The sequence below is a fragment of the Pteropus alecto genome, unplaced genomic scaffold, assembly GCF_000325575.1.
Source record: "Pteropus alecto unplaced genomic scaffold, ASM32557v1 scaffold3, whole genome shotgun sequence".
NCBI classification, from domain to species: Eukaryota; Metazoa; Chordata; class Mammalia; order Chiroptera; family Pteropodidae; genus Pteropus; species Pteropus alecto.
In genome coordinates, this window is record NW_006442484.1 from 49,945,285 (window position 1) to 49,960,884 (window position 15,600).

The 15,600-nt window shown below is 35.0% G+C and overlaps 1 protein-coding gene across 1 annotated transcript in view; it reads left to right on the forward strand.

Moving 5' to 3' along the window:
• ITGA4 (integrin subunit alpha 4) overlaps positions 1-15,600 on the forward strand; it is a 74,930-nt gene that overhangs the window by 21,588 nt on the left and 37,742 nt on the right. Inside the window, exons 7-11 of the mRNA XM_006921250.2 lie at positions 257-342; positions 1,014-1,076; positions 1,167-1,304; positions 4,258-4,369; positions 14,057-14,151. Coding sequence (XP_006921312.1) covers positions 257-342; positions 1,014-1,076; positions 1,167-1,304; positions 4,258-4,369; positions 14,057-14,151 — 494 coding nt within the window. The remainder of the gene's footprint in view (positions 1-256; positions 343-1,013; positions 1,077-1,166; positions 1,305-4,257; positions 4,370-14,056; positions 14,152-15,600) is intronic.

Below are 15,600 nucleotides of genomic sequence, written 5' to 3' on the forward strand. Positions count from 1 at the left end.
AATAAACCAAATGTAAGGATGCTGTCTTCAATTTCTAGGATTTAGAAATACAATCCATGTGACTAATTTCATAACATACATATTAATACTGGCTTAAAGTTTATAATGAATGACCAATTTTGTATATTGCTTCGCTAAATATTTAAACTGTTTAGTCCTGTTGAATTCAGTCTCATTTAATTCTTAGTTGATTTATGATAATATATTTTACCCATTGCAAATGGAGATTTTCATACTTGTCTCTGTTTCTTTGAAGGATACTCGGTTGGGGCCGGTCATTTTCGCAACAGGCATACTACCGAAGTAGTTGGAGGAGCCCCTCAACATGAGCAGATCGGTAAAGTAAGATACACATTTTTATATTTATTTCTTTACAAAGGTTCAAATACATTGCATGAGAGAATTAGATATTAAAGGAGGAACTGCAAAAATTCTTAGGAATGAAAGCTAGCAACGATGAGCAATGTGCTACATTTAGTGGAATTGGTAAAAGTTGTATGGCTTTTAGATAAAATTTAGAAGAGTTTTAAGGAAAATCATATAATTCAAATGAAGCTTTTCTTCCTCATGAGTAAATTGTTTTTGAGAGAATTATCTCAAGATGTCCAGGGAATATATTTATTGCTTTAACAAGTTCTCAGCTGAAGGGAAATTGAGGCCACTAGGACATGTTTTATGGCTAGAAAGAATAAGATGTTATTTCTGGCTCTAGTTATTGTCACACTGTTGTATAGATGTTACTAAATTTTTCTGAGCCCTACTTTGAAAAGTGAGCCAAACTGCTTTCTGTGTCCTCTCTCAAGGATCAATAAGGTAGTTTCTCAGAAGGTAGTTTTGCAAGGAAGGCACGTTAATGTGAATGTGGTTTCCTGAACCTTCAGTATCACTCTGAAAAGGATTTTTTTAAATATATTTAAGCAATTATAAGTAATGAAAATTGATGTTTCAATCAAATGAAATTTTTTACAGTGTGACAGCAGTTTAACATTTTCTAATTCTTTCCCCAATTGCAGGCATACATATTCAGCATTGATGCAAAAGAACTAAGTATCTTACATGAAATGAAAGGTAAAAAGGTAATATGTCTCCACTTTGGTATCACTGGTGCTTTTGTGAATAACCCTGCTTTTTTTCTCAATGACGGGATCTGGTTTGCTTTGGGGCAGCTTGGCTCTTATTTTGGAGCTTCTGTCTGTGCTGTGGACCTCAATGCAGATGGCTTCTCAGACCTGCTCGTGGGAGCTCCCATGCAGAGTATCATCAGGGAGGAAGGAAGAGTGTTCGTGTACATCAATTCTGGCTCGGTAAGTCCAACGGCTCCCACTTATGGGATTATGATGGAAACTGAAGCTCCTCTTATTCCAGAATTCTGAGGCATAGATTCTTAGGCTCGTTTGGCTGATGAAAGTGAAAATTCTTGTATTATACTGATTCTCTAAAAAAGAAATAGAACGTAATGATGAATGGGCAGCTGTCTCATTTTGATATTCCAGAAGAATGAAATTAGTTCTAGAGTTTCACTATTCACAGCTTGTATGTGTTTACTCCAGCAATTAAAATGTCTTCCAGTTTTATGACACAAATCTAATTTGAAAAATGATTTTTATAGCCCTCAAAATATGGATTTCTTATTCTATAATGAATGTCCTCATATAATTTGAAAATTATAAAATATTACTAGAGGTAGAAGATTTTTATGAAGTATTTTTAATTTCTTAGTTTGACAATTGGAAATGAGACATGTTTTGATAAAATGTTAATTTGCACAATTAGTATAGATTACATTTTTGATAAGAATATAAAATTGATGTAGTTTATTCCAAAGTGGATATAGTAGTTGTAGAAATATGTAATCACTGCTTGTGGTTGAGTTTTAAATTATGGAGGATATTTTGGAGTAGAAACTGAACACTTGACAATTCAGTTCAAAGAGTTCTGATTTAAAGAGTTCTGATGCCAGTTTATCTTCTTGGCATTAAGCCAAACAAAGAATTGATAGGACCTTAACAGGGCCTTGTTGGCCTGCCTTTGATTTAAGAGCAAGAATGGTTTTATGAGAAAATTAGTTCATTTCTTAAGGCACAGAATTTTCCATCAGGATTCAACAAAGTAAAGTCTCTTTCAAGGAGGAACTTGTAATCTTATTTAATCAATGGTTTTAGAGCATTCAATAAATTCTTATATTAAGCATCAGACTAAACTTTAAAATTTAAGAGAAAATACTCCATCTTATAAAGCTGATTCTCAGAGTTCCAAATATAGAGCAGGAAAGTTATTTCTGCATTGGAATTTTCTAGACTATTTAAATTTTAATAGCGAAGGCAAAAGTGATCATTCATACCTCATTGGTAGTGATATCAGGCATTACTTTCTTGCATAGATATTTAACATTTTCCTATCCTTAAATGGTCTTCCTTATACTAGCTACATCCTTATTCTGCATACTTCTTTTCCTTCTCTTTACAACTAAACTTTTTGAGAACAGTTTAAATAGTAGCGTGGATACCTAAAATAAGAGAATATAGAACCTTATTTCTCATTGAAATCTTAAGCAATCTCAATATGAAAAACAAGATTGGAGCCCCTTTGCTTAAAGGGTAAGAGAAGAGCTCCACCCACAAGGCTTCCTTTTTGTTCTTCCCTCCCTCCCACCCTGAGACACCACTGTTGAACACTGGGGTTAATTTCATAATTGATTTCAGCTTTTAAAACCTCTGGCATAGATTTTTCCTTTGTTCCCTTCTAACTTCTTGTTTCTTACCTCTCTGAAAAGGCATTAACCACTACTACAAAGGCATTATATTACATATTTATTGGTTCGGTTTGCTAATATCTGTTCCTCTGCTGGAATGTAGACACCATGTGGAGAGGAATCATCTATCTTGTTTACTGCTGTTTTCTCAGGGTCCAAAAGAGTCTAGACAAGTAGGTACTCAGTAATTGTTTTTGAATGAACTCAAAGAATACTTGAATGAATATGGCTTCCACCTACTTCTACTAAGATAGCTCTCAGGGGTCCCCAGGGAACTCTTTCAGACACAGTTCTCTGTTACCGAAGAATACTTGAAGGGTGATTACCACTTTTTGAAACTCTCCTCCTGGAACTTCAATGCCATTGCATTTTCTTAGGTCTGCACCATCTCATCCTCACTGGAATCTCTCCCGCCTTCTCTTTAAATTAGGCATTTCTCTAGGAGTAAGACAAGTATAGGAATTTTTTAGTTGGAAAGTAAAAGGTGAAGGTCACTTGCCAAGGGGAAGAACATGCAGTGTGTTTAGGGAATGATGAGTAGACATGTTTGAGCAGAGGAAAAAGATCTAGGACGAGTAGTGCATGGATTTTTTTCCCCCCTACAAGAGAGTGACATGATCCAGGTTTGGAAAGGGTCTGGTATCTGTTATCGCAACATCATTGAATGTCTTATTTTAATAACTCATCTTCCAGCTTCGGAGATAGCAATTGACCAATCCATGTTCTATTGCTGCTGGTACAAGATTACAATGGCCAGCTTCAGTCATGTCACTCCTCAACTCAGAAACCTCTAGTAGCTTCTTATTCTCAAAATTGAGAGTAAATTTCCCCCTGGCATTAAAAGTCCCACACCATAAGACCCCAATCTGAATTTTTGGGTCTTGTTCATTATACATACTGTTTATTGTAGCCAAATTTTTTGAAATTTGTTTTGCTGATCATTTTCTCTGTATGAAAATTATGCCCATCCTTCGATAGCCACCTTCAATATCCTTTATGTAATCTCTCCTGGCTCTCACAATTAGATATGCTCTCCTTGCTTCTTGATATTGACAGGCAGTCTGTACTTCTAAATTATTTACATGCCTGTGCTAAGCCTTGTCTGTTACTCTGGGCTTCTTCAGGAAAAGGAGCATGTCTTATAAACACACTGCCTTGTCCTTTTTCACCCATTCAGTCTTTGCACAGTACAGTACCTTTAGTAGGAACTCAATAAATATTTGCTAAATTGAATTATCAAAATGATTTATTGAATTTTCAAAGCCAGGGATCATGAGTTTAACAATTTTTACATCCTCCGAGCTCTAATCATACTGTTATATGTGTTGACATATACTTTATAAATATTTATTAAATTGAACTGAGATGTGTGTACTAAAGCTGTCTGTAGTTTGTCTAACTTGTTTGAAGCGTTAGAAAAAAAATCCATACCCAATTACAACAGTAAATCATGTGTAAAGTTGTCAGGGAGTGTTACAACGATACCTTTGTCCCTTTTAATCTAGGGAACAGTAATGAATGAGATGGAAACAGAGCTCATTGGAAGTGACAAATATGCTGCAAGATTTGGAGAATCTATAGTTAATCTTGGCGACATTGATAATGATGGCTTTGAAGGTAATTAAAAGTATCTAATTTGGTACTTGATTTCCAACTTTTAAAATGGTACATGGAAGAGAATGTTGTTTGCCTTTCTATAGAAAATGGAACCAGAATGGTATGCTAAGTTTTGTTTGTTTTGTTTTCAGTGTTACACCCAACTTCTTCTTAGTTGTCAGATATTGTTTCTTACCATTGTTAATGAAGGATGATAGTCAACATATCATATTTCATTGATTTCTAAGGCACCATTGGTTATAACTTGCATATTTTATGTGCACCTGAAAATGCTGTCTATTAAGCTGTGATCTACCATTTTTCTATTTTAAGGATTCTGATTTCAGAAATGATAAAATATGAAAAATGTGTATCAGACTCACTGGCCCATACTCTTAAGCTAATGTAGGGGTGGATGTATTTTTTGAATTAGTGTTTTTATTTTCTTCAGATGAATAATAGTGGGATTTCTGAAATAGATGATAGTTATATATATAATTTTTGAGGGACCTTCATACTGTGTTCATAGTGGGACTGTATCAGTTTACATTCCCACCAGCAGTGCATGAGAGTTCTCCTTTCTCCATGTCCTTGCCAACACTTATTTCTTCTCTTTTTGATAATAGCCATAATGGGTGTGAGATGGTATCTCATTATGGTTTTGATTTACATTTCCTTAATGATTAGTGATGTTGAACATCTTTTTATGTGGCTGTTGGCCATCTAAATGTCTTCTTTAGAAAAATATCTATTTAGATCCTTTGCCCATTTTTAATTAGATCATTCGACATTTTGTTATTGAGTTATATGAATCCTTCATATATTTTGGCTATTAACCCCTTACCAGATATATGATTTGCAAATATTCTCTCATTCAATGGGTTGCATTTCATTTCGATGATGGTTTCTTTTGCTGTGCAGCTCTTTAGTTTGTTAACCCCTTACCAGATATATGATTTGCAAATATTTTCTCTCATTCAATGGGTTGCATTTCATTTTGATGATGGTTTCTTTTGCTGTGCAGCTCTTTAGTTTTAGTTCCATTTGTTTACTTCTGCTTTTGTTGACTTTACTTTTAGATTCAGATCCAAAAAATCATTGCCAAGACCAGTGTCACGAATCTCATCACCTATGTTTTCTTCTGGGAGTTTTATGGTTTCTGGTCTTACATTTAAGTTGTTAATTTGTTTTGAGTAAATTTTTATGTATGGCATAAGACAGTGGTAGCTTCATTTTTTTTTTTTTTGCATGTAGCTGTCTAGTTTTCTCATCACCATTTATTATTGTTCTCCATTTTATATTCTTGCCTCCTTTGCCATAATTTGACTATCTATGTGTGGGTTTATTTCTGGGATCTTTATTCTGTTCCATTATTCTTCGTGTCTGTTTTTATGCCAATTTTTGTACCATACTGTTTTTATTACTATAGCTTTGTAATATATTCTTTTTGATGCACGTGTAAATGGGATTATTTTCTTAATTTCTCTGATAGTTTGTTGTTTATGTTTAGAAATGCAACAGATTTTAGTATATTGATTTTTATAACCTGGAACTTTACTGAGTTTGTTTATTCTAACAGTTTTTTGGTGGAGTCTTTAACGTTTTCTATATATGAAGTAATGTCATCCACAAATAGTGACAGTTTTATTTCTTCCTGTCCAATTTGGATCTCTTTTATTTCTTTTACTTGCCAAATTGCGCTGGCTAGGACTTCAATACTATGTTGAATAAGAGCAGCAAAATTGATCATTCTGTAATTGTTCATATTAGATAAAATTTCAGCTTTTCACCATTGAGTATGATGCTATCTATAGGTTTGTCATATAAGGCTTTTATTATATTGACATATATTCCCTCTATACCCACTTTGTTGAGCATTTTTATCACAAATATGTGTTAAATTTTGTCAAATTCTTGTTTTATATCTATTGAGATGATCATATCATTTTTGTCCTTGGTTTTGTTGGTGACGAATCATATTGATTTTCCAGATGTTGAACCATCCTTGCATCCCTGGAATACATCCCACTTAGTCAGACTATATGATCCTTTTAATGTATTGTTGAATTTGGTTTGCTAATATTTTGGAGAGGGGTTTGCATCTGTGTTTATCAAGGATATTGGCCTGTAATTTCTTTTTCCTCTATGTATTTTTCTAGTTTTGGTACCTGAGGAATGCTGGCTTCATAAAATGAGTTTGGAAGCATTCCTTCTTCTTCAATTTTTTGGAATAATTTGAGAAGGATAGTATTAATTCTTTTTTAAATACTTCATAGAATTCACCTTTGAAGCCATCTGGTCCTGGACTTTTGATTTTTTGAGAACTTTAAATTACTGATTCAATCATTACTTATTACTAGACTATTTAGGTTTTCTATTTCGTACTGCTGGTCTTATAAATTTGAAAGCATTTCCTCCTCAATTTTTTGAAATTCTTAAGAAGTAAAGGTATTAAATCTTTTAATGTTTGATAGAATTCACCAGCAAAGTGATCTGGTTTTGGACTTGTGTTTGTTGGAAGGCTTTTGATTATCAATTCAATCTCTTTACTAGTAATTGCTCTATTCAGATTGTATGTTTCTAGGAATGTATCCTAAGTTGTACAACTTGTTGGCATGTAATTGTTCATAGTAATCTCTTATGTTTCTTATTTCTGTGGTATCAGTTCTTTCATTTCTGACTTTATTTGAATACTTTTTTTCTTGATGAGTCCATCTAAAGTTTATCTTTCAAAGAACCAACTCAGATTTGTCAATCTTTTCCATTGTCTTTTTAGTTTGTATTTCATTTATTTCTGCTCTGATCTTATCTGTCTTGTACTAATTAAGGGCTTCATTTGTTCTTTATTTAGTTGCTTTAGATCTAAAGATAGATTAAGATTTTTCTTTTTTCTTTTGCTAGGCCTGTATCTCTATGAACTTCCCTTTTAGAACTGCTTTTTGTTGCATTCCATAGATTTTGGTATGTTGTACTTCCATTTTCATTTGTCTCAAGATATTTTATTTCCTTTGATTTCTTTGTTACTGCCATTGGTTGCTCAGCAGCATATTGTTTAGTCTCCAGATATTTGTGATTTTTCTAGTTTTTTCTTATAATTCTAGTTTCATACCATTGTAGTTGGAAAAGATGTTTGAAATGATTTGTCTTCTTAAATTTATTACTATCTTGTGGCCTAACTTATGGTCTATGCTGGACAATGTTCCATTTGCACTTGAGAACATGTATTCTGCTGTTGTTGGATAGGATGTTCTATGTATATATCTATTATGTTTATCTGATCTAATGTGTCATTTAAAGCTGATTTTTCTTATTGATTTGCTGTCTGGATAATCTATCCATTGATGTAAGTGGAGTATTATGGTTTCCAATTATTATTGTATGCTGTCAGCTTCTCCCTTTAGGTCTGTTAATACTTGCTGAATATATTTTGGTGCACGTATATTGGATGCATATTGACAACTATTATATCCTTTTGTTGGATTTACCTCTTTATTATGCAGTTCCCTTCCTTGTGTTTTATTACAGTCTCTATTTTAAAGTCTGTTTTCTCTAATATTGTGTTTTTATTACAGTCTCTATTTTAAAGTCTGTTTTCTCTAATATTAAGTATAACTACTCCAGCTTTCTTTTGGTTTCTATTTACATGGAACATCTTTTTTCACCCCTTCACTTTCAATCTGTGTGTGCCTTTACATCTGAAGTGTCTCTTGTAGGTAGCATATGGATGGGTCTTTTTTTATTATTATTCATTGAGTCACCCCATGTCTTTTGTTTAAAGAATTTAATCCATTTATATTTAAGCAGTTATTGACAACTATGTACTTATTGCCATTTGTTAATTGTTTTCTGCTTGTTTTGTAGTTCCTCTGTTTTTGCTCTCTTTCTTTATGGTTTGATGACTTTAGTGTTGTTTGGATTTTTCTCATTATCTTTTGTGTATCTACCATAGGTTTTTGCTTCTACATTTTTACTCCTCTCTCCCATGTTTTGTTTTTGTTGACAATTTCTATCTTTTTATTTTGTGTATTCCTTAAGTGATTATTGTAGTTATAGTTATTTTGACTACTTTCATCTTTTAACCTTCATACTAGCTTTATAAGTGATTAATCCACTACCTTTACTATAGATTTACTTTTACTGGTGAGGTTTATACCTTCGTATGTTTTCTTGTTACTAATTAGTTCCTTTTCTTTTTGGCTTAAAGAATTCCCTTATAATTTCTTAGGAGGGTGGTTTAGTTGGTGATGCACTCTTTTAGCTATTGCTTGTCTGGAAAACTCCTTCAATTCTGAATGAAAACCTAGCTGACCAGAGTATTCTTGGTTGGAAGTTTTTTTTTCCTTTTGAGCATTTTAAATGTCATACCACTCACATCTTCCCTGCAAGTTTCTGCTGAAAAATCCGATAGCCTTATGGTTTGCTTTTTTCATTTGTTTTTGTGTACATAATGATTTGTTTTTCTTTTGTTGCTTTGGGAGTTTCTTTTTAGCTTTTTGAAGTTTTAATTACAACAAGTCCTTGAATAACATCATTTTATTCAATGTCATTTTATTATAACATTAATGAGGAAAAAAAATCAATTCCCAGCTGGAGCCAATGTCTGTGTGGAATTATCATGTTCTCCTCATGTTTGTATGGATTTTCTCTGGCTAATCTGGTTTCCTCCTACATCCCAAAGGTATAGCACATTAGATTAATTGATGTGTCTAAATTGTTCCAGTATGAGTGTAGGTGTGTTTGTGAGCTCCAGCCTCCTGTGACCCTGGACTAGAATAAGTGGGTTGGAAAATAATTATCTTATTTCTTTTTATTAATCTTTATTAAATGTATGTGTAGCTCATGTTTATTTCAATGTTTAATACTAGCAGTTTTTTGGGTCTTTACCTAGAAGTTTGATATTCTTGTGACCAGAAGTATGCTGTAAAAACTTGATTCTTATTTACATAAATTAGCCAATGGTAAATCTAGTTTTGTTATACATAGGTTCCTGGAAACTGCAACTTTAAGCAAACCTATCGATGACATTAAGTGAAGATTTACTTACTGTATAACGTATCTTTGTGTGCCTCTCTTTGGTTTCATCTTATTTGGAAGTCTCTGAACTTTCTGGATCTGGATTTTTTTTTCCTTTTCCAAGTTAGGGACTTTCAGCCACATTTCTTCAAATAAGTTTTCTGCCCTTTTCTTTCTCTTCCAGGGACTCCTATCATGCAAATGTTGTTCCAAAGGTCCCTTAAGCTATTTTCACTTTTTAAAATTCTTTTTTCTTTTTCTGCTCTATTTGGGCAAGTTCAACTGCCCTGTATTCTAACTCACTGGTCCTTTCTTCTGCTTCATTTACTGCACTGTTAAACCCCTCTAGCTTATTTTCAGTTCAATTATTATGACTTATGTTTGGTATTTTTTTTGTTTTCTGTCTCTGTAAAAGTTTTGTGTTCATCCATTCTTCTCCCAAGTTCAGTGAGCATCTTTTTGACCATTATTTTGCTCTTTATCTTTAAGGGAAATTACTTATATCCATTTTATTAAGGTTTTTTTCCTGAGGTTTTATCTTGTTCTTCTGTTTCGAACATATGTTCTCTTATTTTGCTTGACACTGTTTGTTTCTATGCATTAGATAAAATACCTACCTCTCCCTGTTTCGAAGGAGTGGCCTTGTGGTTTGGAACATATGTTATTTTGCTTGACACTGTTTGTTTCCATGCATTAGATAAAACACCTACCTCTCCCTGTTTCGAAGGAGTGGCCTTGTGTATATCAAGATTGTCTGTCAATCTTGCCCTAGCTCTTGGAGTCGTTTTTTTGTTGTTGTTTGTTTGTTTTTTGAACCCTTGTGATTATTTAAGTGCCTGATTTATTCTTGCTAGGTCCCAGTTGTTGAAGGTATGCCAAGATCTGTTAGGTTCTGAAGGGAGAGATCTCAGTCAGCACCTAGTTTTGGGCTGAATGGAAGTCAGATGCTCAGGTTATAGTTTTCAAAGTATGCTCATGTATGCACTCCTGAGAGACCACAATCATAAACCCTGCTGGCCTCCAGAGCTGGTAATCTGGAAGTGTTTCCTGGGTTACTGTTGCAAAACTTGAGGCTCCAAACAAGTGCATATACTTTTCTCTGGGAGGTACCAGCAAGCTGTAGTGAGGCATAGGGAGAGTACAAAGATGATGTCTCCTGGCCTGAGTTCCCTGAGAGCACTACCATAGCCTCTAGATGTGTGGGAAATCCAAGGTCTGCCCCTCAGGCTGAAGTTCCAGGCCTGTTGAGAGGCTGGGGTTGTGTTTCACTCTGCTGTCTGTACATTGTCTTGGGTGTGGTAGCCTTCCAGAACTCTCTCTCTCTGATTGTTACAGTCCTGTGGGACTCAGGAATACAAGCCCTTAGGCCAGCAGAACCAGGCGGTCAAGGAGAGTGTCCCGTGTGGTCTGCATATAACCACCAGCTTTAGTAGTGTAGCTCAAGAATACAGGGGTGGGGCTTGCCCTCTGGTTTTAGCGGGACACTGATAGGCTGCAGGAATTGCATGCACCTGGCGGCTCTAGCAAGGCATCAGTGGAGTGCAGGAATCGTGTGTGCCCATTGGCTTTAGCAGGGCATCGAAAAGCACAGGAACTGCACACACCTGCCAGGTTTCTCAAGGCACAGTAACTGTGTGCTTCTGCCAATTTTAGCAGAGCAGTAGGAGAATACAGGAGCCATACACACCTGCCAGCCTTAGCAGGGCAGTTGGAGAGTACAGGAACTATGAGCATCTGCCTCCCCTAACAAGCTAGAGGGAGTGTGCAAAAGTAATGCCTGTCAGCACCTTTGTCTCAGGGGGAGTCCCAATAGGCCCCTGCTTCTCTGGTGGACTCTTTAAGATTAACAAATGAATCTTCTTCCAAAGTAGGCTAGGCACTTCTCAAACTGCTGCTTTTGCACTGTGGCAGGTGAGTTTGTGTGCCAGCCCTTTACAAGTGGTATTTCAGTACACTACAGCCCTTTGGGTCTCCTGGACGTAAGCTTCATTATTTTTCAAAGCTAGACATTTTAGGGGTTTGTCTCTTAGTGCACTTCCCAAGGTTTGGGGTTCCTGCTGTGGGACATAACCTCCTCGCTTCTCAAGGAGACGCCACTGCTTTGTGAAATTCCTCCCAATGATGAGTTGCTGTACCAGGGGTACCGTTTTTGTCAAGAATATGTCTCTGCCTCTCCTACCTGTCTCAATGCCCCTTTTATTTGCTGTGAAGGAGCTGTTCAGCTAGTGTTCAGGTCTTTTTTGGAGGGAATTGTTCCATATGCAACTGTAGATTTAGTGTGTCTGTGGGAAGAGGTAAGTTTAGGATCTTCCCACACCACCGTCTTGGACTACCCCTTCTCCTGTAACCTCTGTTGTTAATGGTTGTATTAGTAAGGTGATAGACAGCAGGCTCTGGAGCCAGACTCCAGGGTGTAAATCCACATCCTGGCTCTATGACCTTAATCAGGTTACACTCTCTGCTGTACTTTCCTCACCTGTTAAAAGTGGGGATCAAAAAGTATTTGATACAGTTGTTGGGAAAGTTACATAGTTAACATGTGCAAAGCCCCCAGCACAGTGCCTGCATTGTAAACATTGTATAAGTGTTAGCTGATTTCAAGATTATTATGAGTATGTTAATGATAATTATGATTTATACTAACAGAATGAAATAAAATGTTCAGATGAAAAGTAAAACCAGCTGCCAAAGATCTCAGTGTTTGTTCTGTACATTGGGTCCCGAATTGAGTGGCATAACGTAGAAAAACATTATTTTATATAAATATATGTATATTTCAAATGTATTTTCCTCATTTATGTAATGATAGTATGTTACAAAATGGATCCAAGTGTAATCCTAGGAAATAAGATTTTGGATCTTTCTATAAGGTAGCCAAAGACCGAATATACCCTTTATCTTAGCTGAAAAGGCTCATCTGAATTATCAAGATATTTGCTTCAATATAGATCACTAGAGCTAATAATTTATACTGCAAGAATTTCAGTGTATCAACAACTTCATAACCCAGACTTTTCACACACTATCATTAAGAATTAAGGTTTAGAATTCCAGTTACTTAGGAATAGCTACAGTGACTGAAATATATATACCCAGCCCTAATTAATGAAATTGCTAACTATCTTGTCTTCAGTGGCTGTAGGATAGTTCTCCTCTCACTCCTTCTCTTTATCTTCCTCTTCCCTCCCTTTCTTTTTCTTTCTTCCTGCTCTTCTCTATTATGTTACTATGTGTATTTAGTCTGCAGCTATTCCAAACTAATTTCCAATCTTCATGAGTGCCATGCCGCCTCTTGCTCTCTTGCTGTTGCACAGGCTATTTCCTCTGTCTAAATTGTCTTCTCCCTTTTCTTCACCTGGCTATGATTTATTACTACATGAATCTTAGCTTGCACATCATCTATGAAGTCTTCCCTAATTTCCACCACCTTCTTGCATGCTGCATTATGATTTGTTGTTCTTCCCAACAAGACTATCAGTTCTTTGTGTAATTGCTCTGTATTATCAGCTCCTGCAAATTCTTGGAATACAGTAGGTGCCCAATAGTTTATTCAGTCCACTGACTGAATAAATCAATGGGTATACTTGCATATGAAAATTTAAAATAATTTGCACAAATCAAAGGAGAGTCGCCTTAATATGGCTAAACAAAATAAGTATGTGTTCATCAGTTATTTTTAGATGAAAATAGAAAATCTTTTGCAGTTTTAAAATTGTGCAGTATTTGGCATAGAGTTATAGATTGAAGACATTTTTATTTGTATTGAAATAAGTAAAAGACTACCACTATATTTGTTAAAAGGGTTTTAAATCTGATAAACAGTGATAAGAAATGAATTATCCTAAAGAGAAACTATTTAAGGCTTTTATTAATAAGAAAACAAAAATATGAATATACCCAAACAGACATAGTACTTAGTAAAATGAAATGCTCTTACAACTGTAGAATGTGATTTTTTCCCTCTATGTGCTATATATTTATAGCATGTAAGCAACCATGTCATTCATAGTTTCTATTTTCTTTTTTCATGTGAGCTGACCAAATTTTGTTCTTCCTAGTATCATAATGGTGATACAATTATCTTACAGAACAGATCCATTTTCTGAAATCTGGTTTTTGTGTGTATACAGATACTCTTAACAAACACCTTAATTATTTTCATTGGAATAGGAATTAATTTAGAAGTCATTTTGCAAATAAAGCCTAGAGCTCAAAATAAAGATTCTTCGATTATGCTCTTCATACGTGGTAATAATTATGTGCTAAGTGCTGCTCTAAGTACTTTATGTGAATGGTGTCCTATGCTGAGAAAGTGAGTTCTCCTGTGATCCTGTGTTATTGCTGAGGGAACAGATGAAATACAGAGAGGTTAGGAATTGGGCCCAGCGTAATACAGCTGGGCACAGTGGCAGGGCTGGGGTCAGGCCTCAAAGATCAGGCTGTAGAGCCCGTGCCCTTAATCATTCTGTTAGACTGACTGCCTCTCAGACCCGTTCACTCTGATTCTTCCATGCACACTATTCTGTACAACCCTGTATATTGTTGTGATGATGGTATTTTGTAATATTTTTCTATCTAGTGAGGAAGGTGTTTTTTTATAAGGAGTTTTCTTATATGAATTAAAGAACATGAAAGTTTTCGGTTACATTCTTTGTATCAAGAATTTATTTTTCCACCATTTAAATTCTTGAATAGATGTTGCTATTGGAGCTCCACAAGAAGATGACTTGCGAGGAGCTATTTATATTTACAACGGCCGAGCAGATGGGATCTCATCAGCCTTCTCACAGGTAGGAGACAATTTTCAAAAGAAGCATTGGCAAAAAGAAAAAGAAGAAAAATTGGAAATCTTTTGAGAAACTTCTAATACTGCTCAAAAGAATACTAGATACATTCTTTGTAAAGGAGATGATGAAGGAATATTCAGCATTTATTACAAGAACATGCTGGCACTGCCCTAGATTTGAGAAAGAATCCAGGAAGGCACACATATCAAACATGTTTCAAAAGCCCTTGAGTTTATATTCTTTAACATTTATTTGCCAAATCAGAAAAATGTGCGTTTGTTAAAAAACAAAAAGCAACTTTGGAAGCATTGTCCATAAAAGCTTCCTTAAAACTTCCAGTGTTAAGTGGACTTATTTTCCTTAATTTGCTTTTTCAAATACTTAATATTGTATTTCACCATTTTCATATAAGAGTAGATGGTCTTATTTTTAAAGTCATTAGTAAGTCTTTGGAACCACTTTTTCCCCATAAATAAGAGTTCTGGTTTGCTTCCATTCTAGTTTGTCTTTAACCTATTAAATATTTCTCTCTGCATTTCATTAACTTTATGTTCTGAGGTAATATCCATACTATTCCAAATAAACCATTTGGATTTGATTAACTCTATCGTGTTTTGTGGCTAAGTCCCATATTTCATGGAGATCACACACGGAGAGCAAACACTCATATACCGTGTTCCTTTCAGTGCAAAATAGAAGACGATAGCACTTTAATAAAGTTCCCTGATCTAACTCTGACTTCACTTTTATAATTTGAAAAATCAGGCTATTTCAGTGCATAGAAAAAGCTACATACACATGCAAAGAAAAGCTTTCCCAAAGATACTTTTATGGAAAATTAGCTAATACTGTTATTTCTGATTGGGCAAAAGCAAGCAAGTCTTTCTCTATTTAACATGAAAAATATTTGTCTAGTAAAAGATACTGATATTCTTAGTATGGATAGCAGCCTGATATTTATAAATCACTATCTGTACGTGGCATTAGACACATGGAATAGGAAGCACATAACATGAGTTGTCCTTGGCAAATAGTAAGAAACAAGCTGGCTAAATGGGGTGGCTTTCATCATAAGCCTCAGTTGTAGGGTCCAGTAAGTGATTAGAGATGTCTTATTTCAGATTACTCGTTTCGTAATTCAGGGTCAGCAAAACAAATATAGAGCCTGAAAGAAGACTGGGGAGAGGGAGTCAGGGCCATTTTAGATTATCTATAGTACATAATTTCTCTTTCTTTACAAAGTAAATAGAGTGATTTTCTTCATGTCACAAAATAGATGTTGACTGCCCACTGAAAGCTGGAAACTTTTATTTCTCTTAGACACAAGTATTTGGCTTAACTAAAACATATTTTGTCCATAAATGTGCCAGGACATAGAAAGTCTCGATTAACTAAATCATTGCATCTCTGGGATATTAGGTGTTCAAAAACACTTCTCACTCAACTTACCTA